The sequence below is a fragment of the Dasypus novemcinctus genome, chromosome 3 (genome assembly GCF_030445035.2).
Source record: "Dasypus novemcinctus isolate mDasNov1 chromosome 3, mDasNov1.1.hap2, whole genome shotgun sequence".
NCBI lineage: Eukaryota > Metazoa > Chordata > Mammalia > Cingulata > Dasypodidae > Dasypus > Dasypus novemcinctus.
In genome coordinates this window covers 80,012,678-80,037,454 of record NC_080675.1, presented here as the reverse complement: position 1 = coordinate 80,037,454, position 24,777 = coordinate 80,012,678, and the positions used below count along the sequence as shown (strand labels likewise).

Sequence of the window (24,777 nt, the reverse complement as noted above, 5' to 3'; positions counted from 1 at the left end):
TCAGCTCTCCAACTCTTCCAATGGATGTGTATGTGATTGAAACAAATGTGAATTGCATTTAAAAACACTTGAAGGAAGTGACTTACCTTTTCATGCATGATCCCATCTGAGATTTGTAGTTTACATAATTACTTTACTTATTTTGTTAATTGACTTAGTATCTATATAAACATCTATATATTGATTCGGTGTAATTATAAAAGATATTTATTGAGTCCAGAGATTGTATTTTGAAATTATTATAATTTCTTTCTTGAAGTATTTCATGAAGTAAACAATAAAAAACATTTAAAAATAAAAAATAAAATAAAAATAAATAAATCTTGCAGACCAGAGGCAAGGTAATAAAGGAAACCCTTATTTATTCAAGAGCAAGGCAAATAACTTTTATTTTACGAAGAAGAGAAAAAATTAAACTACTTTGTATAATTTCTTTTGAAATAAGCACTTGGTCTTACAAATGTATAATATTCAGAATATTTTATGGTCTAAGTTTTAAAATTTTTTTTTCTTTTCCTTTTTTAAGTAATAAAACTAAAATAATTTTTATCAGATTGCCCTTAAGCCTCTGAAACAAGGGACTTTGACATATTCCCCAATGCACAGAAAAAAGTTAATACTTAAAATTTTCTAAGCATATAGCTTAGATAAGAAATAGGTATGTAAATTAACACACTGATACATCTTAGTTCTCACACAGTTCCCCTTTTTTCTTTCCCATCTCTGTTCACTTTTGTCTCCCCACTACCACACAGATTGGGCAAAAAAGAATCAGATGAATCAGTTAAATATGACAGCCAACAGAGGAGCTCTGGAGGTCCTAGGAAAAACAAAACAAAACAAAACAAAACAAACTCTGGAATGCTTATGATTCAAGGCCATAAAGCAAACAAAATCAGTATTTAACTGATATTTAATGGTGAATGTGACACAGTATCTGCTCTCAAATACATTATAATCGAGTAAGGTGATGACGCTAATAACTCTATGCTAATAACTCTATATGATTGTGATCAAAGGAATAAACAGCACTGATATGAATGAGGGAAAGTTTGCTTCTAGCTTGGAGGAAAGGGAAGAAAGAAGAATTTAAATCAATGGGCTTTCCATGTAAAAACAGTAAATAAGACATAGGCATGTACTTTTGTTTGTTTTTGAAACCCCAATATAATGCATGTATAGGATTTTTTTTAAAAGACGGTATAAACTCACAAAGATGGGGAGAATAGAGAGGAAACAAAAGGCACAAAAATCTTCATGATAGAAAAAAAGTAAAAGTGGTGAAGAATTTAGGAGACCTGAGAAAACTGGTTACTAAGCTAGAAATATGGAAAATTGAGACTCAAATTTGACTTATTCAACAAAATTTCAAAAACTCATAATTAGTAGTGAGCTATCTCTGGGTGAAGGGGTAGGGAGAGAGCTACAAATAAAGGAATTTGGTTCAAAGTCAGTTTAAGAAGCAGACAGATCCCTATATACTTTTTTCCTACCCCAGCAAAAGAACAGAGGTTTATTCTCTAGAGAGGTTAAAACAGTCTCTGGACCAGGTGAAGGCAAGGGGAATGTACTGAAACTAGGGAATTAAAGAAATATATACACAGTGGATCCTGAGAACCTCCATTTCCCCAATTCTTTCTTCCACCAGTGGATTCCCACAATAGTGCTACCAGGCCTTACCCTCCATGTGAGGGACTGCAAAGGTATTCTCTGAGCAATCAGGAGAGCTCAGGAGGAAAGATTTGAAGATACTACACTGGACACTTCCCAACTAATTAATTACCCAAACAAGATCACTCAACCATGAAGCCCACAGTAAAAAATTCCCACTTAGATACTCAGAACTTCAATCAGCTTTTTTGTTCTCCCCTCTTAAGTATGAGCAGACAACCAAGGATTTCTAGACTTCACAGTAAAGCCTGTAAACAAAAAGACCAAACAGCAGCAACAAAAACAAAAGAAAAAAGCAAGACTGAGCTGAGCTTGAAGGCTAGCTGGATTTCAACAGGTACTGTCAAAAGTGATCCTGGAATCCCTATCTGTTATTTTAGGGTCCCCGAAATCAAATGTTTGTTTGCAGCATCAAGGAAGGAAATCCTTAAGGTGTTAAAAAAAAATGGCTTTCTCAGAGTTGCTGAGGGCCTTAGAAGCCACAAGGCAGGGACGTATGCGGGTAGGTGTGTAGCACATATTTTGATTTGAAAATCAAGGGGTAAAAATCTTTAAAACTGTAAGTAAATATGTATTTTATATACCTTTATCATCAATGTCTTTAAAGAACTAAAAAAAGTACTTGATTATTTATGAACTATGATTCATAAGATGAGCTAATTTCTAAATTTAAATTTAATTAAAAATTTTTTCAATTCCATTGTTATCCCTATCAGTTATGTGTGATTCTTATTATGCAAGGGCAGTGTGTTCTTGTTCACTAAATATGGGATGGTGAGAAAAACTGGAATTTATTACTGGACAATGAATTAGCTTTGATTATTTGCCTCTATTTCTAAGATACATGTAGAGAGTAAGAGAGATGGACACAAAGAGAAAGAGAGGAAGAGATAAATGAAATAGTTCCCTTCTATAAAACGACGAAGGTAAAGCCTTAATCTTACTTAGATATGTCTTTCAAATTAGATTGCCCTTAACATTAGAGAGCCTTAGATACCCACTATTTCTCCACATTGCTGTTAGACTCATAACATTGTTAGTGAATCGGTAAGTATTACTGTATCAGCAAAAAACATTTCCTTCCCTTTTTAAAATTATTTTTCCTCTTTAAAAACAAAAAGAGAAAACTTCTGTGGTAGTGTAACCCAGGGCATCATATTCCCCCATGAACTATTATTCTCTGACATCCATAATTCCTCGTGAAAGTTCAGAAAAAGAAGGCAAAGAACAGGGAGCATTTCTTAACCCTTTTACTTACTTTCAACATACAGTTTAAGTACATTTCTTACCAACATATACAGATTCAAAAATGCTGCCACCAAAACTATAGCTGATGTGAAAAAAATGAAAAAAAAAATTTTTTTTTTACTATCTAATAAAACTGGGAGGAAGAGAGTGGCATGTAATTACAATAATTCACCTTTATTGATTTTAAAATATTAATTCAATTTAAACTGTTTCTACATAACAGTAATCAAGAATAGATTAGAAAAGACTTTCAACTCCAATGCAGAAGAATTTTGGCTAAGTTACACTATATAACCAATAACAGAATATATATTGAAAAGTGTACCTTTATTCTGTCAGTGAACTGGTATTTTTTAATAACCATTTCCTGCAACTGGCAAAAGTCTTCATTCAATTCTACTCCATATAGTTGCAATGCTGAACTATAAAGATAACCCTACAATATGAAGATACATTATGATGCAAATGAATTAGCTTTTCATTGTGGGTTTATTTCTATTTGCAATTTAAACTTTGTGTCAAACATTAATAAACAGCAATCAAGGCCTGGATCAGTAAGTCTTCTTTAAGTTCTTGAAGTTGTAGGTTTTACCTAAACTACAAGATGTTGTCTTTCATTTTATTTTTACTTTATTGAATTATATTATTTGAAAGTAGTTATATTCTTCAAGATTTATTTTTCTTGGCAAAACGTACATTCAACAAAGTCAGAAATGAGAAAAGTGATCACATATAGATTCTCTGTACAATACCCCACTACTGTAATCTGGTAATCTCTTGGGAAGTTACATCAGGGGAAAGCCAGAAAGGAGTTAATCTGTGGGGAATATCATGGAAAATCATGCAGTCTGACACCAGAGGAAGGTACCCTGAGGTACATATTGGCAGCTTAGAGAAGTCAGCCTTGTGTCTGGAAATCTGCTAAAGATAATCAACCAATTAGTTAATAAGGATAATCAAAAATTGAAAATATATATATATTTTTTGGTTGCAATAACAAAAAACAATAATTTGAAAGGAAAGAAAAAGTCAAATCCTTTTCTGAAGGTTTTTTACAACTTATGTGAAAAACATTTGTATTTGTAGCTCATCATGGATTTTTAGAATATGTTCAACATGCCTATAGAGGTCTTAAAATTTTTTTTTGCTTGACTGGATCACTGATCTAATATGGAGAAAAATGACAATATATTCAAGTTTTTTTTTTTTTTTTTAATATATTCAAGTTGGCCAATGGTGCCACCATAGCTGCAGAGCGGCAATTATTTTGGCTTTATCTTTTTCAACTGAAGTCAGAGAACAGACAAGGGTGGACAAAATATGGGAACCAATCATAATCCGTAATGTTGTTCAAACAACACCATCTGGAAAACTGTGTATTGTCTATTATGGCTACCTTTCATAATTACAGAATAAAAGTTTTAATGCTGAAAAATAAATTAAGCATTAAATAGTCAAATGTTTCTGTTTAGAAAGAGCAATGACGCCAGGAACTTAGAGTGTTTTTGGTTTGAATCCCTACTGCTGTTGGCCACATGTTTTAGCAAGTCTGCTAATGACAACCAGAAACCAGGTTTCAAGGTTTTTTTGATAAAACCATTTAAGAAATTCGATAATGCTGATGATACGAATATTTAAAAAGACCACACTGAAGTGATGTTTCAGAAACCATTGTCTACATTCAACCTAAAGCTCACAGAAAATTGGACAAGGTATGTCCTTGGTTGTCATTTACAAGTGAAGAAACTTGAGGCCCAAAAGTGTTAAATGACTACTAATGGCCTTACAGCAATTTCCTAGGTCAAATAAATTTGTCAGTTTTATAAGAGTTCTTATCAAAGCTCAGCCTACCATTTTAGTACAGTACAAAGAAAAGGAAGAGCTTATAAGGGCAGCAATGACTGACAAAACAGCAAAGTGTTGTAAGAGTCACATGCTTCTCTTTTGTAGAAATTCCTTCATTTGTGTTGTAGAAAGAAACCAGTAAAGGAAATCAGATAGCTGGTCTTTGAAAAACCACATTCAATTATTACTATCAAATCTAACTTAAGTGCTTGTCTATGCTAAACTATTTAACCTTTTTATTCTGTTACTCTAATAAATGAAGCCAATCTGTCACCTTGGATGGTGGCAGGCAAAGTTGTTGCTAGCAGGAGAAGAAAGTATTTTCCAAATGTTGAGTATGTTCGCAAGCTGGACTTTACCCCATAAAGGACTGTGCCAAGCCTGGAGCCAACGTCAACCAAGACCTTTCCCGACAGATCAGGAAGTACATGATGATAAATGAACTTCAATTCCATGAGGGAGAAGGAATGAGAAATAAATCCTGGGGAATTAGAACAGAGTGCATTTCAAATTTTAATTGGGTACAATTCCATTGTGTACTTCTAATTCTTTCACTTATATTTATAAAGTATACTTCACTTTTTTCTTAAACAGAGAGAACCATCCACAGGTTATTTAGAAAAAACCAATGTGATAATTTCCCACTCATCCACCTGGGCTGTGTTTGAGAAGAACAAACATTAAGTTTCTAACATTTAAAGGGCCTCTAGAGAACAGCTATCTAGATACCTGTGCCTATCGCCATGCTCCCATTTCCTTCTTGTTCCAGCTTGGGATGTCTTATTTTGTTTTTGTTTTTTTTCCTCTTTCTCTTCTCCCTAGGACCATTTGCTCTCTGGAACTGTTTCCTAACCTCCACAACATCTGGCTTCCTCATCTTATCCCACAGCCAGTCTTAGAATCACTGTATATTGCTGCATAAACTGTAGACTATTAAATGAATGACCATTCCTAGGTTGTGCAATGTGGCAGCCCTGACCAACTTAGAATATGTTTTGGAGTGCAGGAGAGGGATGGAATGGAAGATTAGGAGACCCCATATATTGCTCTTACTTCCCTTCTTCAATTGCCACCATGTCTAGGTTCCTGGTCCATCGTCCTACCCCAGTTTCTGTGATGAAATATCTGGTATAGCCCAAGTTGGGTTTTCCTCTGATAAAGAGGCAAACCAAAAACTTACTCTATTAATGTGTTATATAACATAACGGTCAAGAAGGGGAGAAGCTAAGTGATAGTAGCAAAGAAAATGGAAGCAGACAGACCAACCCTTTGGAAGAGAATAAAGGGTTTGACTAGGCTTTGGAAGTAACTCTTAGGGGGTAGGCTTTGACCAGCAGAGTCCCTATCATCCTAGAATTCTCATCCTTACTCCTCCCTTTGCTACACTAGTGCTTCTGCCCTGGGCCACAGGGTCACCATTACTATCTTGAAGCTATTAAATCTCCTTGTCATAGATGGAGGCAGAGTCTAACAGAGAGACAGCCTTTCAGATTCATTATTGTTACCAGGGCTGGCCTGGGTACCCACCATTCAGTATTTACTACCTGATTTTCATGGGAAGATACATCCTAATTTTTAAATATTTGTTTGACAAACAGTTCTTCTATAAATTCAGATCTGTTTGACATGGTGTATTATTTAGAATTCACTTTTCAATTTTGTCTCTATTAGTGTTGTCCAAGTCCTTTTCTATTTGGTGAATTTTAAAACCTAGAACAGAAATCATAAGTTATATCTAAAAATAGAATTTTAAACTAGTAAATAAGAGAAATTTAATCTCAAATTATATTTTAGGTACAATCAGTTCATGACACATTAGCAACATACTCTAAAACTTAGTAAAAATGAAGAGAATAAAGTTAATATTTGAAAATGGTATTTTCTAAGGTCAGTAATATAAGGGTAAAATTACTTAATTGGGGGGGGTAGCCCACTTCAAACGATAACTCTTAAATAAGTGAGCAGGGAGGTTGAAATAGCATCTAAAGCAATAGCATAGACAATCATATCCAGTTTGAACAAAGAATGTGCTAACAGAAGAGATAACTATTAGAAGCATGGAATCAATCTAGCTTCCTGTGCTGCATTTGAGCAGCAGGAGATGTAGGAGACTTTTTGTCACCTGAGTTGTTCTCTGTTTTGGTCTAGAGATACATCGCTGGGTCAAATTGTAGCCTAGATAGACTCTTTCTCAAGATTATCTATCTCTGTCCTCCGATTCTGTGCTCCCCAACAAAATCTGATTATCATCTGATTTCTCAAGTAGATAATTTTATAGGGAGAACCTTTCAGCACCCTTGGCAGTTATATGTTTCATAAATAAGTGAGCATTGTGCTTTATATATCAATCTCTCTTTTTTTTTTATTACCCCCCTCTTGCGGCTTGCTTGCTATCTGCTCTGTGTCCATTTGCTGTGCATTCTTCTGTGTGTCTGTATTTATATTTACTTATTCCATCCCCCCTTGCAGCTTGCTTCTTGTCTGCTCTCTGTGTTCATTCACTGCACGCTCTTCTGTGTTTTTACTTGTCTCCCTTTATGTTGTGTCACCTTGTTGAGTTGGCTCTCTGCGGTGCTTGCGGGTCGGGCGGCACTCCGTGGCACTTGGGGGCTGGTGGCTCTCTGTGGTGTGCGAGTGAGCCTGCCTTCACAAGGAGGCTGTGGGACGTGAACCCAGGGCTTCCCATATGGTAGACAGAAGTCCAACTGATTGAGCCACAGCCGCTTCCCCTATATTGATCTCTTTTGAGTTTGGAGAGTATCAATTGGCTCCCCTTTATTCAGTCACCTCTGATTAAACAGTTTCTGTATATGAAAAGAAAGATGCTCTCCTGGGAGACATTTAAGTGGCTTAGCCTCCCTAGACAACATTTCTACTTAGTCTCACTAACTACAATATTCAGTAATGGCTATGCTAAAAGTTGGCCTTTTGTGTTCAAAAAAACAACAAATGACTTGGTCAATAATTTGCATATTCATGACACAGGTAAAGAAGAGTATACATAGTCATCAGGTTTGCATACTTGAGTGCCTACCTAAAGGTGCTGTCTGGTGTGAGCCACACACCATACAGTAGTTTCTGCTCATTTTTCCTTCCTCACATAATGAATCAATAAAGTCTTCATCATAAAGGAATGCATCAACGTGAACTGTGGGTTCTGGCTGCTGCTGTATCTGGTGGAAAGAAGAAAAACATCAAAGAAACAAAGTACAAAGAAGTCTCTTCTTATTGCAAAATAAGGCAAACATCAGTGGTTCACATGCTACAATTCTGAGAGCAAAGACAAGGCACTGAATAACAAGTTTTGCTTATTCAAGTAAGCAACTCTGTTCCTCTTCTGTTTTCTTTATGAAGACAATGCCACCTTTTTATTTGACCAGGAATGATGCAAGACATGGCTATGAGAGTTATAAAAAATATTATTTTAAGAGTATTAGAGATCATCTTGTCTACCCTAAGTAGTATATTTTACAGATAATTGATACCCAGAGAGGCTTTGCCAAAAAATTATACTAGTTATTAAGAAGGGAATAGCTGAAACTAATTCCAGGTCTCTGAGTCTGACATGTCAGTGACATACCCATCAAAACACTTAGCTAGTAATCTTTGAGCAAGAGGCAAAATTTTCAAATAATAGAAATGTTATTAAAATTTTATGCTTACAAATAGTAGCCCTTTAATACTAATGGTACATGATATAATAGCAAGTGACTACAAAGAAGGAAATGTCTGATTCCTTCTACTTTAACTATAATAATCAAACTATCTGCCTGCACACCTACCAATTATATCTACATCTATCAAAAAAAATCTTTATTATAAGTATGTAAAAATCAAGTATGAATATACAGAAGGATCAGAAGGAAGTCTAGGATGATAAAAAACAGTTTAATTTGTTGCGATATGGGATTGTGGGTCAACTATTAACATGCTATGAACACCCTTTTGCTTATTTTATGTATAGCGGTAAATCATGATACTAAGCTTGTTTTATTAATAATATCCAAACTGCATTACAAATATTTTTATCCACTATCCACTATTTTTCCCCTTTGAGAATCCACTCGGAATGAATGTGTATTAAGATTTGTTGAGTGTTCACTCTGCACACAGGCAACTATTAAGAATGTTCAGGCTTAATTCCTGGGCTCAGGAGTTTACAGACTACAAGCCCACATGGAGAATTGCTATTTACAGATCACTAGACAAAAAATATATTGTAATTATTAGCTTTGCTTTAGGAAACAATATTCAAAGTATATGTTTCTCATAAGAGTTATGATTTGAAGGAACTTAAATAAGGGGATTATCTGAAGAAAAATGAGAACTAATTCTAGGAATAAAGGAATAGAAGAATAAATTTTAAAATGTATACTGCAAAAGTAGAAGAAGGGAACAAAAAAGTGAACTTTACTCTTGATAAGAGTGAGGGAAAAGGGACAGGAGAGAAAAAATCAGAACAATGACATAGGCAGGGCCAGATTATTGTCAGGCTTCGATAGTTTTTAATTTTTGAGTGCCTGGCAAACAAGAGGCCCTCAAAAAATATTTGCTGAATGAATGGTACTGAAGAGCCAATGAGTTAAAGGCTCAAAAGAATTGACATGATTGAGGTAATAAAAGGAAAAAACATTTAAAGCAGACTTTTGGACTAATTAGACTGAAGGAGTCTGAAGGGTTAAAAAGAAGGGAGGTTTTTAAAGAAACAGAGTAGAAGAAAAGACACATTAACAGATCTAAGATGGAAAACAAAGGAAAGCAAGGTGTCAAGGGGAAGATTTTACCCTTTGGAGATGAGAAATGAGGGCCAGGGTCAATGGGAAAAATAAAGGCTTCGGCATGAAGATTAAGAATTACCTTTTCGCTATGTTCAGGTTAAGGTATTCTTTTTTTTTTTTTTGTCTTTATTTTTTTAATGTCACATTAAAAAAATATGAGGTCCCCATATATCCCCCACCCCCTCACCCCACTCCTCCCCCCATAACAACAACCTCCTCCATCATCATGAGACAAAGATATTCTATAACTTAAATAAAATCAGAAAGAAAGGAGGAAACGAGAATCACTATGAGGGGTTCATAGCTATTATAAAATAAAGTAACACCTAAACCATCATGTTGTAAATTCCACAAGAGCTAGAATCATGTCTTTAGTAGTCCTTCCATAGTGCAAAGCCACATAGCAGGCACTGAGTAAAAGTTTGTTCAACTGCAAATGGGTAAATCTTAGAAACAGTAACATGAACAGAGCTAAGACCTAGTCCAGCTTTCAAGTAAAAGGTCATTGAAATGATGTGTATAAAAGGAACCATAAAAATCAGAAAAGAGAGGCAGGAAGACAACAAGGAGATAGCATCTCAGGGCAAGAGAAGGAATGTAGGATGATAATCTACATGGTCAAAAACAGTCAGTGAGATGAAGGTGGTGAATAATTTAAACTTGGCCATCCTCTCTTACTACAGATGGAGTGACAGGGAATAACATCATAATAGTAACAGTAGTAGCAGTAGGTGGTGCTTAACAGCAATAGCAATACAAAAGTGATGAATATTTATAAAGTGCTTAGTATGTGCCAGGCACTGTTATAAGAATTTTACATACATTAACTCATTTAAATCTTATAATAATCCTATTAAAGAGTAACTATTATTATCCCCTTTTATAGATGAGGCAGCTGAAGCAAAGAAGTTAAGTAACTTCTCACACAGCTAATAAATGGCAGAGCAAGGAGACAAGTCAGGCAGTCTGGCTTCAAAATCTTTTTTTACACAGTATTATTTTTTACACAGTATTTCCGCAGTATTCATAAAAGAATGTATTCAAGTATGTAATTCAATTATTTTTAGTAAATTTTTGTAGTTGTATAACCATCACAATCCAGTTTTTAAAGTTTTTTAAAAATTTAATTAATTTTGGAGTTACCAGGGCCAGGGATTGAACCTGGGACCTTGTATGTGGGAAGCCAGTGCTCAACCACTGAGCTACACCAGCTCCCCACAATCCAGTATTAGAGCATTGCCATCACCTCATAAAGTTCCTTTATGCCATATACAGTTAATCCCTATTTTTCATGTAAAAATAAGAGAATAAAGAAAAGCTAAATAGATGTGAAATAAAAAATTTAAAAGACAAAGAGAAAGAAAAAGTAGATGTGAGATGCAAAAAATAAAGGAGAGATCCTAGAAGGTACCCATGTCTGTTTTAAAGGAGACAGTAAAATTGACCTTATGCTAGTAAGAGGCAAAGAAATGACAAACATGAAAAATAGTAAACAAATGTTTTGTTGAAAGAGCCCAGAAAAAAATTAAAGAATTTCTTCCATGTAAGAAACTTCTTTTACATATATAAGAAACATTCTTTTACATATGTAAGAAACCTTGATCTTCTTTCAAAGATACTGCCTGATTACAAGCTAAAGAAAGAAGGCAAAGGATAAAGGAAAAGAAAACAAAAAACGCACACTTACACAAAAGGCTTTCTGATAGTTTGACTGATCATCTATTTAAGTAAAAGTCAGGTCTTTCTTCTCAGACATGAATAAGTCCATTCTGCCTCTTTAGAGGTCTACAAAACTCTAGAGTTGTGTTATGTTGAGTTGTCTGATGTCTTGGGTATGACCGAAATCCTAAACAATTAACCTATTTCCCACCACTACCCAACAGTCACTTATTAACAAGTCTCCTCACAACCCAACACCACATCACATTATACATCTTCTGGCCTATTCCCCTCAGTCCTTACTAAGGATTCTTCAAAGCCTAGTTCAAATCTATGACTTCCACAATACTTTCTCAATTACTTAAGTCCTCATTATCTTCCTTCTCTGAACTCCTTCTACTTTGAAATCTATATTAATAGAATTTATTTATTTTAAAAAATTTTATTGTGGTAACATGTATACAAGACAAAAGTTCCCAATTCAACCATTTTAATTTAATGTATTAATTACATTCACACCAATGTGTCATAATCATTACCACCATTACCAAAACCTTCTCATCATCCCAAACAGAAACTCTACACCTGCTAAGCATTAACTACATTAAAATAACCCAGGCATTTATTCTAAATGTCCATGTGTTTTTGACAATCATTTTACAAACAAAAAGTTTGATCTTTACAACTAGAATGAACTCTTAGAAGGCAGAAATTATGCCTTATACTTCTTTTGAGTCTCCCATAAACACAGGCAGATCCTTAACAAGCATTCTAATACTTAACTGAAAAATAGGTAAGGCAGAGAGGAGAGTGTGAACTTTAAATATAAGACTATAAGGGGATAAACACTATCATCTTAATTTAAGTAGAATCCTTGTGTAGTACTAAGAACAAATTAATTTAATGTATTTACTTTTTGAAAGGCTAGATGTTCTGAGGAAAGCATAGTTTCTAGAGGTAAACAATTCCGAAGGTCTTCTGCTATGTTTTTCAGCAGAATGTCATTGTTATCTTGAGTGAATTCATCAAAATCTCCTGGATGGAAAAAAAAGAAGAGAAAAGAAAAGAAAAGAAACAGCTTTTATAGCTGTAGATTAAATGATTACAATGGCTATATTTTCCATCAGATAACATCAATTTATAACAATAACCCTTCTACCCACTACCAGTTCAAGTCCTTATCAAAAGGTCTATTTTAAAATATTGAGCTTTTCCTTTTCAAACTGCTTAAAAATATAAAACCTGTCAGTCTATCACATACAAAGGCATTTTTGAAAATAAGTAGTATTTTAATCATTTTACTTTTACTAAAGGAAAGCACTACCATTTGCTTTTAAGGGTCTTAAACTTACTAAACTCCTTCTCTGAACATACTAATTCTCTGAACACAACAGTCTTAGAAATTTAGGAGGCATCACACAAAGGACTACGAAGAAGATAACCCTAATCACTTCATATAACCAGCACCAACATCTGGCACTAACAACATAATAAACTTTACAAAAATCACTTTGCTTTGCTGTATTAGAGCAGCAGATAGGATAATTAAAATAGCATATTTCTAATTTCTGTGGTCTGCTTTTGGATGTTCTGGCAAAAAGGAAGTGAGTTTGTATGTGTGAATAACAACAAAAATAGCACAGGTATAGTAAGAGATTGACAGCTGGTGAAATTAGGTGACGGTAGAAAAGCATTATTCATGGTTCTGCTGATTCAACTTTTCTGCAGGTTTACAGGATTTTGTTAAATTTTGTTAAACTACCTCGAAAAAAAGTATTATTTCTAAACAGTTCATAAATTTTAAATATAAAGTGACTTCTCTGAAATAAAATACTCTTGAAGTCTGCTCCTGTCTAGGATGCCAAATGGAGTCTGGAAAGGACTATTACTGACATGGTGGGGTAGGAAACAAAATATTTTACATTTCTCTTAAAAGACTTTCTTATACTAATTTTTTGCTAGGGTAAAAGGACCCCAAAGGAATTGCATCTTATTGTTTTAAAGGAACTGTAGGAGGAAAACAAAGAAATACTGAAATAAATGTTATCCATCTGCATGCATATCCCCTATCCCCTAAATCTTTGGTTGTTCAATAAGCTGATGATCTTTTCTTTTTGCACCAAAATAATTAAGAGTTGATCATAATTCTCTTTTCACGTCACAAATAACAATTAACATTTGGATAATATTTTAGAGTTCACAAAATTCTTTCATAGAGAAACCAAGTCATTTAACTACTCTAACATCCATGAGAGGAAGTCAAACCAAGATTATATTCCCTGATTTATGGATTAGGATACCAAATCTTTTAAAGGTAAATTAATTGCCAAAGTTACAAAGCAGGCCAACAGTGGCACTGCTGCTGGATTTCCTCTAGGTCATTGGTGATGTTACAAAAAAGAATTTAAGAACATGCCAATTTGGCTAGGCCAGTAGTTTATTAAGGAAATGAGAGAATAGAAATAGGAGAAAATAACACATTACAGGTTCCCAGGTATACTTGTATGTTGTTGCAGGCAGAGGGAAAAACAGGACAATTTAGTATCAGTACTTTTTTTTTTTAGATTTATTTTAATTCTCCCAACCCCCTCGTTGTTTGCACTTGCTGTGTCTGTTTGTCTTCCTTGTTTCTTTAGGAGGCACTAGGAACCTCTGTTTCCTGCTTTGCTGTGCCTCTCATTATGTTTTTCTTTTTGTGTCTCTTGTGTCAGCTTGCCACACCTGCCTGTCATGCCAGTTCACTGTCTTCTTTAGGAGGCACTGGGAACTGAACTATGGACCTTCCATGTGGTAGGCAGGGGCTCAATCCCTTGAGCTACATCTGCTTCCCTGCACTTTTTTTTTTCCTCCCTGCACTTGCTTTTTAAACCATTAATTATTCCTCCCACCTGCTAATGTTTGGGGAGGTGTCCCAATTGTTTACCCAACTGATTACCCTACCTGTCAATTCCTGAGTTGGGGTGAGGGAGCAATGATAAGGCTCCCCTGAGAATATCCAGGGCTTTTCCTTGATCCCAGACAATCAAGGAAAATTCTCATAGGTTCTTCCAGCTGCTTCCTGGTGGTGGTGGTGGGGTCTTTCCCTCAGAGGATTTCCAGGTGAGATTCCATGGCTGTATGTTTCATGGCTGTGGTTTTCTGCTAGGTCCCAGATTCATCTTTTCATTTTAAATTAGCCTGCTCTAGCACAAGGACATAAGCCTAGGTTTTCTGCTTCTAAAAACTGTACTCTTCTTTTATATTATGCCACTGTGTCCCTACATACAAAGGTTCTTTCTCTGCATAACTTCCCTTTGAATCATGGTAGTTAATACCATTTGGCTCTCTGACTTGACGTGGAAAGGCCTTGTTAGTTTTTTTCTTTCCTCTTTCCAGTATAATGCTCTAAGTTGTTGCTTCAAATTATTTCTAGGAGGCAGAATGTAAATTATAGAGAAATAAAAATACTATTAAGATGTATTCCAAATTATTTTAGGTGAAATTTAAAAAGCATCTTTGGTGTATTTTTTTTAAACTGTCATTTTTCATTGTATTCTTAAAATCTAATTAAAATTTCCAAGGTGCTAATTAATACCTAACATCTGCCTAGCTTCCCTCTATAAATAGAACACTGTCTGGAAGCCTCTGTGACTAATATTTAATTCTAATTATATCACTCACTTACACCAGTGATCCTTGGCAAGTTCTCTCATTTTGTAAATGGTATAACTAAAGAAGCCAATAAAAATCTCATTATATTAAACTAAAATATTTCATGATCCAACTTCACTAGATTAAATCTGTAACACAGCAAACCATGTTCATAAATAGTTTTCACGTGGGTCTGTTTTATAAACTCAAAGTCTCAGAGTGGAAAGGGACCTTAGACTATGACCTCTTATCGAATGGCAGAATCCATTTATGAATCTCTGATATATGATATATAGTTGTTTGGTCTTTGCTTGAATATACTCAGGGACATTATTTCTTCCTCTTAATGGGTCAGAATCTGCCCTGTAATAATATTTTCTTCCAGTTTTTTGTGTTTATTTATTTTTAATACATTTTTATTACAGAAGTTGTGAACTTACAAAACAATCTTGCACATGTGTAGAATTTCCATACAACAACCCTTCACCAACACACCACAAAATTGTGGAACATGTGTTACAGATTATGAGATAATATCAGACTATTACTAACTATGGTTCATTACGTACATTTGGCATATTTTTTCCATACTCCCCTATTATTAACACAGGACATCTTCGGTATTGATGAAGGCCTATTACAGTACGGCTGTTAACTATAATCCATAGGTTACATTAACTGTATTTTTCCCATGCTTCTCCACATTCCCACCATCCTGCAATATTGATGTACATCCATTCTAATTCGCAGAAGCACTTTCTTGTATTTTACTATTAACTACACAATTCTCATCCACCTCTGAGTTGACTGTTATTTATTCCCTAGATTATTCTTTAGCTTTCTTTTAATTGACATTTATATCCCTAGACTACCCCTTTCACCCACAATCCCATTTATAAACTAACTGCTACTCACTATAATGTGTTACCATAAATTCTATCCACTTCCACACTTTTACAGTCAAGTTAATTAAAACCTCTACATTTATTAAGCATCAGTACTCCTTCATAGGCCTCCTTTTATTTCCTAATAATCTATACTCTAGGTTTTAACTCCATGCATTTATTCTTCGTATTTAATTCACATTAGTGAGATCATGCAATATTGGTCCTTTTATGTCTGCTTATTTCACTTAGTATACTATCTTCAAGATTCATCCATGTTATGTGTCCCAATTTCTTTTCTTCTTACGGCAGCATAGTATGCCATCGTATGTATATACCACAATTTGTTTATTAATTCATTGGTAGATAGACACTTGGATTGTTTCCATCTTTTGGCAATTGTAAATAATGCTGCTATGAACATTGGTTGGCAGATGTCTGTTCGTGTCAGTGTTCAGTTCCTCTGGATATATTCCTAGAAGAATTGCAGGATATTATGGCAGTTCTATATTTAGCTTCCTGAGGAACTGCTAAACTGTCTTCCACAGAGACTGCACCATTTTAGAATCCCACCAACAGTGAGGGAGTGTTCCTATTTCTCCACATCCTCTCCAGCACTTATTGTTTTCTGTTTTTTTAATAATGGCCATTGTATGCAGTGTGAGATCTCATCGTTGTTTTGATTTGCAGTTCCCTAATAGCTAGTGATCCGGAATATTTTTTCATGTGCTTTTTGGCCATTTATATTTCCTCTTTGGAGAAATGTCTATTTAAGCCATTTTTAAATTGGATTACTTGCTCTTTTATTGTTGAGCTGTATGATCTCTTTACATAGAATGGTAATCAAATCATTATTGGATATGTGTTATCCAAATATTTTCTCCCAGTGAGTGGGCTGCCTTTTCACCGTCTTGATGAAGTTCTCTTTGAATCACAAAAGTATTTAAGTTTGAGGAGGTCCCATTTATCCATGTTTTCTTTGATTGCTTGTGCTTTCGGTGTAAGGTTTAAGAAACCACCACCTACCCTAGGTCTTGAAGATGTTTTCCTACATTTTCTTCTAGAAGCTTTAAGGTTCTAGCTTTTATATTTAGGTCTTTGATCCATTTTGAGTTAATTTTTGTTAAGATATGAGATAGGGGTCCTCTTTCTTTTGGTTATGGATATCCAGTTCTCCTAGCATCCCTCCCTATGTTGAATAGACTGTTCTTACCCAACTGGGTGAGTCTGACAGGCTTGTCAGGAATCACTTGACTATAGATGTGAGGGTCTGTTTCTGAACCCTCAATTGGGTTCCACTGGTCTATATGTCTATCTTTATGACAGTATCATGCTGTTTTTAACACTGTAGCTAGGTGGTATGATTTAAAGTCCAGAAGTGACAGTCCTCCAAGTTTGCTTTTCCTTTTTAAGATGTTCTGGCTCAAGGCCCCTTACCCTTCCAAATCAATTTGATAACTGTGTTTACCATTTGTTTAAAAAATGCTGGTGGAATTTTTATCAGGATTGCACTGAATCTGTATATTGATTTGGGTAGAATTGACATCTTCTAATCCATGAGCATGGAATGTTCTTCCAATTATTTAGATCTTTTAAAAATTTCTTTTAGCAGTATAGTTTTCTGAATTCAATTGTTTTACATCTTTAGTTAAGTTTATTCCTAAATATTTGAATCTTTTATTCGCTATTGTAAATGGGAGTTTTTTCCCTGACTTCCTCTTCAGATTGCACATTAATGTATAGAAACACCAGTGATTTTTGCATATTGATCTTGTATTCCGATACGCTAATGAATCATTTATTAGCTCTAGAAGTTCTGTTATAGATTTTTCAGGACTTTCTAGGTATAGGATCATATCATTTGCGAATAGTGAAAGTTTTACTTCTTCCTTTCCAATTTGGATGCCTTTTATTTCTTTTTCTTGCCTGATTGCTCTAGCAAGAACCTCTAGCACGGTACTGAACAATAGTGATGACAGTGGGCATCCTTGTCTTGTCCCTGATCTCAAAGGAAAGATTTTAGTCTTTAACTATTGAGTACAATGATAGCTGTAGGTTTGTCATATATGGCCTTTATTATGTTGAGAAAGTTTCCTTCGATTCCCCTCTTTTGAAGTATTTTTATCAAGAAAGGACGCTGTATTTTGTCAAATGCCTATCCTGCATCAATTGATGTGTTCTTTCCTGTTCAATTTTTTAGAAGAGCTTAAGTAAGATTGATATTAAATCTCTGAATGCTTGGTAGAACTCACCTGTGAGCTCTTCTGGTCCTGGGCTTTTCTTTTTGGGATGCTGTTTCATGACTGTTTTATCTTATTTTTTAAAATTTTTCCTCTTTTTTAAAAAATTAAAGTTAATAGATCACAAGGAATGTTACATTAAAAAAACATAAATGGGAAGCGGACTTGGCCCAGTGGTTAGGGCGTCCGTCCACCACATGGGAGGTCCGCGGTTCAAACTCCGGGCCTCCTTGACCCATGTGGAGCTGGCCCATGAGCAGTGCTGATGTGCTCAAGGAGTGCTGTGCCATGCAGAGGTGTCCCCTGCGTAGGGGAGCCCCATGCGCAAGGAGTGTGCCCCATAAGGAGAGCCCAGCACAAAAGAAAGTGCAACCTGCCTAAGAATGGCACCGCCCACACAGAGAGCTGACACAACAAGATGATGCAACAAAAAGAAACACAGATTCCCATGCCACTGACAACAGAAGAGGACAAAGAAGAAGACGCAGCAAATAGACACAGAGAACAGACAACCAGGGCGGGGGGGGAGGGGAGAGAAATAAATAAATAAATAAATCTTTAAAAACAAAACAAAACCATAAGTTCTTATATAACCCACTCCCCACCCCCCCACCCTCATCATTTTTGTAAATTGTGTTTTTTTGAAAATATATACATCACAAAAAAAATGTTACACTAAAAAATATAAGAGGTTCCTGTGTACTCCCCATCTCCCCACCCCACTCCTCCCACACCAACAACCTCCCTCATCATTGTGGCACACCCATTGCACTCGGTGAACACATTTTGGGGCACTGCTGCACTACACAGATAATAGTTTACCCTGTAGTTCGCACTCTCCCTCAGTGCATTCAGTGGGTTATGGCAGTATATATAAGGTCCAGCATCTGATCCTGCAATATCATTAAGGACAATTCAAAATCCCAAAAATGCCCCCACATCCCATCTCTTCTACCCTCTCCCTGCCCTCAGCAACTACTGTGGCCACTTTCTCCACCTCGATGCCAAAATTTCTTCTATTACTCATCACAATAGTTTTAGAATAGAATATCAGTAAGTCCACTCTAGTCCATACTTTATTCCTCCATTCTGTGGACCCTGGGATGGCGATGTCCTCTCCACCTCTAGATCAAGAGGGGGCTTAGATTCTACATGGATGATGGATGCAAATTCCTCTGCTTACAGTTGTAGGCACTCTTGATTCCCTGGTGTGGTGGTTGATCATCTTCACCCTGTTAGCTGATCTGGGTAAGACCAATGAACCAGAGAGTAGGAGTTGTCACTCTGCTGAGGCTCAGGGCCCAGCTGGCACATAGGCAGACCAAAGATTCAAGTCTCCTGAGTATGGACCATCCCTAGCACCAACCACAGGTTCAGTAAAAGTGACCGATGAGGCATGTGTGGAAAAGTCACATCTGAATCCAGCTCCATTACACTCAGGAGCACAAATTCCAAAGTAGGGCCCTCTGACATAGCATAGAGCTCCAAATCCATCTGCCATGACGATATACCCTGTGGATCTCTGTAGCCTTCAGGAAATTCAGTACCTAGGGTTGTATCTACTTTGGTTTTTTCTGGGATTCATGACTATTTTAATCTCTTTACTTGTGATTGGTTTGTTGAGGTCTTCTATTTCTTCTAGGGTCAGTGTAGGTTGTTCATATATACCTAGGAATTTCTCTATTTTGTCTACATTGTCTAGTTTGTTGGCATACTATTCATTTTTCTTCCAATTTTGACCTGAGAAGAATCACCATCTTTAATTTATTAATTGAGTGAGAACTTAAGGCACTTAAGGCAGGCTAGACATCATGCAGTGCTTTTCAAACAGTGTCATTTAATCCCAAGAAGCCAATAGATGGTGCTATTATCATCTCTATTTTACAAAAAAAAAAAAAAAATAGGATTTGAGGTCACAAAGATTAAGTTACTTGCTTCAGATCATATTAGCCAGAATGTGGTAGAGTTGTAGAGTTGGGATTTGAATGCAGGTCTCTTAGTCACTGTACCATACAGCCTTTCTAAAGTGACAGAGACGGCTGGCAACAGTTCTCCTATTCCTACCTTCGCTTCTCTTCTCCCAAGCTCTGACCACAGTTCTGCATATAATGTGGTTGGCATATCATTTGCCACCTACCTAGCTTGTCTTCCTGACTATCTCAGCAGCCCCCTTTTGTGTGGCCTTGGACCTGAAAACAGTTTGGCTACCTAGTTTTTAAATCTATGATTACCTTAACTTATTCTCTTCTGCTATCACTATGTAGAGTTCTAGGGCCCTCTTTACTACTGCTACTGTATTACTATAGAGTAGAAGGGGTGGTAGTGGCAGTGGAGGCCCCAAAATCTTAATTTTATGTGATGATTTAGGATTCTGGAGAAATACAGAATGGGGATGATTGCAAATTCTGAACTATTACAATGGATTTACAATTATCTGCCTACTTAAGTATGTTCATTTGGGAGTCAATCCCCCAACTAATATAAGTATCACCAGGCAAGAGAGCTGAGATATGAAATTGTGTATTAAATTACTCAGTTATTTTAAAAGGGCGGAATTAAAAATGAAGACTGCATTTATTTTTACATCAATACCAAGGACACCAGGTGAAAATGAGAATTGGCAACCCTTACTCTGAACAACAAACCCTGATTCAACTACATTCAAGGGTAAAAAGAGCATTTCTTCACTTATACCAGGAGTTCTTCACCATGTTACGAGGATCCACACTTGGGATTTATATGATCCACAAAGGACCTAAAGTTGATATGTATATATACAAATATTTATTTATTTATTTTTCTTCCCTAGGAAGAAGGGTCTTAAGAGATCTTTAATAATAATAGCTGGTATATACTAGGCAATATGTGCAAGTTACTGTGCTACATGATCTATATACATTCACTTTTAGTCATCTTTTATGGATTGAACTGTGTTCCCAAAAAAGATATGATGAGGTTCTAACCCCTAGTACCTGCAAATGTGACCTGGTTTGGAAATAGGGCCTTTGCAGGCTTAAACAAGATGAGGCAATACATAATTAGGGTGGATTCTAATCCAGTAAGACTTATTATGGTAGAAGAAGAGAAGAGATACAGACAATAGATACAGAGAGAACACAATGTGGAAACAGTGACATACAGAGAAAAGATGGCCTTGTGAAGATTGTGGCTAGAGACTAGAGTTATGCTGTCGCAAGCCAAGGAATACCTTGGGCTACCAGAAGCTATGTAGAGGCAAGGAAGGATTTTCCTTAGAACCTTCTAAGAGAGTATGGCCCTGCTGACAACTTGATTTTTTATTTCTGCTTCCAGAACTGTAAGAAAATAAATTTCTCTTGTTTTAAGCCATCCAGTTTATGGCACTTTGTTACAGTAGCCCTGGAAGGTTAAGACAACCTCACAACATCTTTATGAATTAGTACTCTCCCTGCCCCATCATTTCTGACTCCAGAGTCCATGTTATCAAATACCACTTAAGACTGATAAGACTAAGGTTAAGAATCGCTCATCTAAAACCATTTATCTTATTTGGGCTCTTGTTCTAATTTTTGACTCTTGGTTGAAACCATCCCTACTTATTCAGCTGGCCTTGAACCTGTCCTTTGGAATTCTATCTCCAAATAGTGGTTGAAAGGATAGGCTTTAGAGTCAGACTGAATTAGCATCCCGGATCCACCACTTATTATTTAGGTGAGTTATTTCTCAGTTGCCTCATCTATAAAGGGTGAATAATAACTATACACATCTTATTGTGTATAATAAAGGGTGAATAATAAACATTATTTATATATAAAGGGTGAGTAATAACAAAATGGATCTCATTGCGTATAATAATACACAATGTTCTAAACATTTAGGCTATGTTAATTCATATAGGCTATTCATAGCCTATATGTTTAGAACATTGCCTTTGAACAGTAATCAGCTATAGTTAGCATTCAATAACTGTGAATTAATATCTGAGGATCAATGAGGCTAAGTTTGGTGAACTCATTTTCAAAACTGCATTTAAAAAATGTTGACAGCTTCACAAATCAAAATGAAAATATGGCAAGTTTAATGATTTTAGTAAAATATAAAACAATTAGTTGTTCCTAATTGTTTTTATTCTGTTTCAAGTGCCTTCTTATTCAAATGTCTTTGATTCATAGTTGTTAATGAGTACTGTCTTTTAATTAGTGTATTTTGATCATTTATATTTAAATTACCTAGTGACATAAGAAGAACTGGGTTTGGTGACTCCTGGCTTTCCACCCAACAGCAGGGAGTGAAGAAGACCCATTGTTGCCTGGTCCCCTCTGCCCACCAGCTGAAGAAAGCCCAGCTTCACAAAGCGGTCCAGGAGAGTGTCTTTGTGGCACCAGCAGCAGTTGAGCAGGAGCCACAGCATTGCCAAAGATCTAAGAATAAATTTAGGGGAGCAGATGTGGTTCAAGTAGTTGAATGCCTGCTTTCCACATGAAAGATCCCAGGTTCGGTTCCCGGTGCCTCCTAAAAGCAACAACAACAAAAACAAGGAAAACAAATGAAAAAACCAACTCGGGGGAGCCAATGTGACTCAGTGGCTTCCCACATATGAGGTCCCGAGTTGAATCCCCGGCCCCAGTACCTCCAAAAAAAAAAAAAAGAATTTAGCCAACAGGGTAAAGAACTTGTACATGGAAAGCTACAATTACTAAAAAAAATTAAAGAAGACTTAAATAAGTGGAGAATTAGCCCATGCTCACAGATAGCAAGTCTTATTATTGTTAAGACGTCAATATTACCCAAAGTGATTTATAGATTTAATGCAATCCCACTCAAAATCCAATTCTGTCTTCTTCAGAGAAATGGAAGAGCCAGTCTTCAAATTCCTACTGAAGGACAAGGCATGCCAAATTGCCAAAACCATCTTGAAAAAGAGGAACAAAGGGGGAAGACTCACAGATGGCAATTTATAAACTTATTACAAGGTTATATTGTTCAAAACAGTGTGGCACTGGCACAAGGACAGACATATACACCAGTGGAACAGAACTGAGAGCTCAGAAATAAGCTCACACATCTACGGCCAAGTGATTTTTGACAAGGGTACCAAGTTCACTCAACGGGGAAAGAATAGTCTGGTGTTGGGAAAACTGGATAACCACATTCTAAAGAATGAAAGTGGACCCTACCTTATGCCATATACAAAATTAACTCATAATGGATCAATGACCTAAATATAAGAACTGAAAGTATAAAATTCCTTGAAAAAAACTAGAGGAATAGCTTCAGGACCTTGCATTAGGCGATGGATTCTTAGACTTTACACCAAAAGCACAAGCAACAAAAGAAAAATAAGATAAATTGGACTTCATGAAAACTAAAAACTTTTATGCATCAAAGGACATTATCATAAAAGTGAAAAGACAACCTATCAAGTGGGAGAAAATATTTGGAAACCATATATCTTATAGGAGTTTAATATTCAAAATATAAAAAGAACTTCTTCAACTTAAAGACAAAAAGACAAACAACTCAATTAAAATACAGGCAAAGGATCTGAATAGATGTTTCTCCAAAGAAGATACACAAATGGCAAATAGGGACATGAAGAGATGCTCAACATCACTAGTCTTTCAGGAAATGCAAATCAAAACTACAATGGGATACCATTTCATATCCCCTAGCATGGCTATTGTTTTTTAAAAAAGGAAAACTACAAGTGCTAGTATGGATGTAAAGAATCTTAGTACATTGCTGACGGAAATATAAAATAGTGCAGCTGCCTCAGAAAGTAGTTTGTTAGTTCCTCAAAAAGCTAAACAGAGAACCACCATATGACCTGGCAATTCCACTGCTAGGTATATACCCAAAAGAATAAAAAAACAGGAACTCAACAGATACTTGTACACCAGTGTTCAAAGTATTCACAGAGGAATTATTCACAATAACCAAAAGATGGCATAAATAATTTCCTAGATGGGTTCTATAGTAGTGTGGAGATCACATAGTATAGAATTAGTGAACTAAGGACAGATCAATAGAATCTATCCGCTTTGTACCACAGAGAGAGAATAGAGAAAACAATTGAACAGAGCATCAGGGCTCTGTGGGACAACAAAAAGATCTGATATTGGTATCATGAGAGTTCCAGAAGGAAAGGAGAAGGAATGTGGGGCTAAAAAGTATTTGAAGAAATATGGCTGAAAACTGCCAAATGTAGTGAAAGACATAAGCCTATAGATTCACAAAGGTGAGTGAACCCACAATAGGATAGACCAAAAGAAATCCACACAAGGACAGATCATAATTAAACTTATGAAAACAAAAGCCAAAAAAGAAATCTTAAAAGCCGCAAGAGAGAAATAATCATTACCTGTAAGAGAATACCAATTCAAATAATAGGGGATTTATCATCCAAAACCATGGTGGTGTAAAGGAAATGGACAACATTTTCCAAATTCTAAAAGAAAAGAACCATCAAATATAAATTTTATATATGATGAAATAGTCCTTAAGGAATGAAAGGGAAATGAAGACATTCTTAGATGAAGAAAACTAAGACAATTTGTTGCCAGCCAAACTATCTTTGAAAAATGGCTTAAAAAAAGCTTCCCAAAGAGAAGGGGAATCTCCAAGAAGGCTTGGGGCTTCAGTAAAGAAAAAGAACAACAGAATGAGTAAAAATAGCTAAGTATTATAGGCTATTCTCATTAATTTCTCAAACCATATTTGACAGTTAAATAAAAAGTTGTAACACTATCTGATATAGTGATCAATGTACATATTGATAATACATGCATATGTGCATATTAAAAAGTAAAAGGGACCTAAATAGAAGCAAGATTTCAATACCTA

General features: G+C 35.7%; 1 protein-coding gene across 6 annotated transcripts in view; it reads right to left on the bottom strand.

Annotated features, from left to right (window-relative positions):
- LOC101426633 (uncharacterized) overlaps positions 1–24,777 on the bottom strand; it is a 74,946-nt gene that overhangs the window by 6,279 nt on the left and 43,890 nt on the right. For 4 of the 6 annotated variants that reach the window (XR_011648373.1, XM_004467899.3, XM_071213989.1 and 1 more), the window contains exons 2-5: positions 12,115–12,236; positions 7,799–7,937; positions 5,124–5,245; positions 3,245–3,355 (exon numbers count right to left, since the gene is read on the bottom strand). Coding sequence is in view for 5 of the 6 variants with exons in the window: in XM_004467899.3 (XP_004467956.2) it covers positions 3,245–3,355; positions 5,124–5,245; positions 7,799–7,937; positions 12,115–12,236 (494 nt within the window). In the remaining variant the exon portion in view is untranslated. Of the gene's footprint in view, positions 1–3,244; positions 3,356–5,123; positions 5,246–7,798; positions 7,938–12,114; positions 12,237–22,163; positions 22,447–24,777 lie in introns of all 6 variants that reach the window. The other 2 variants (XM_058293554.2, XM_071213990.1) reach the window with 2 other exon arrangements.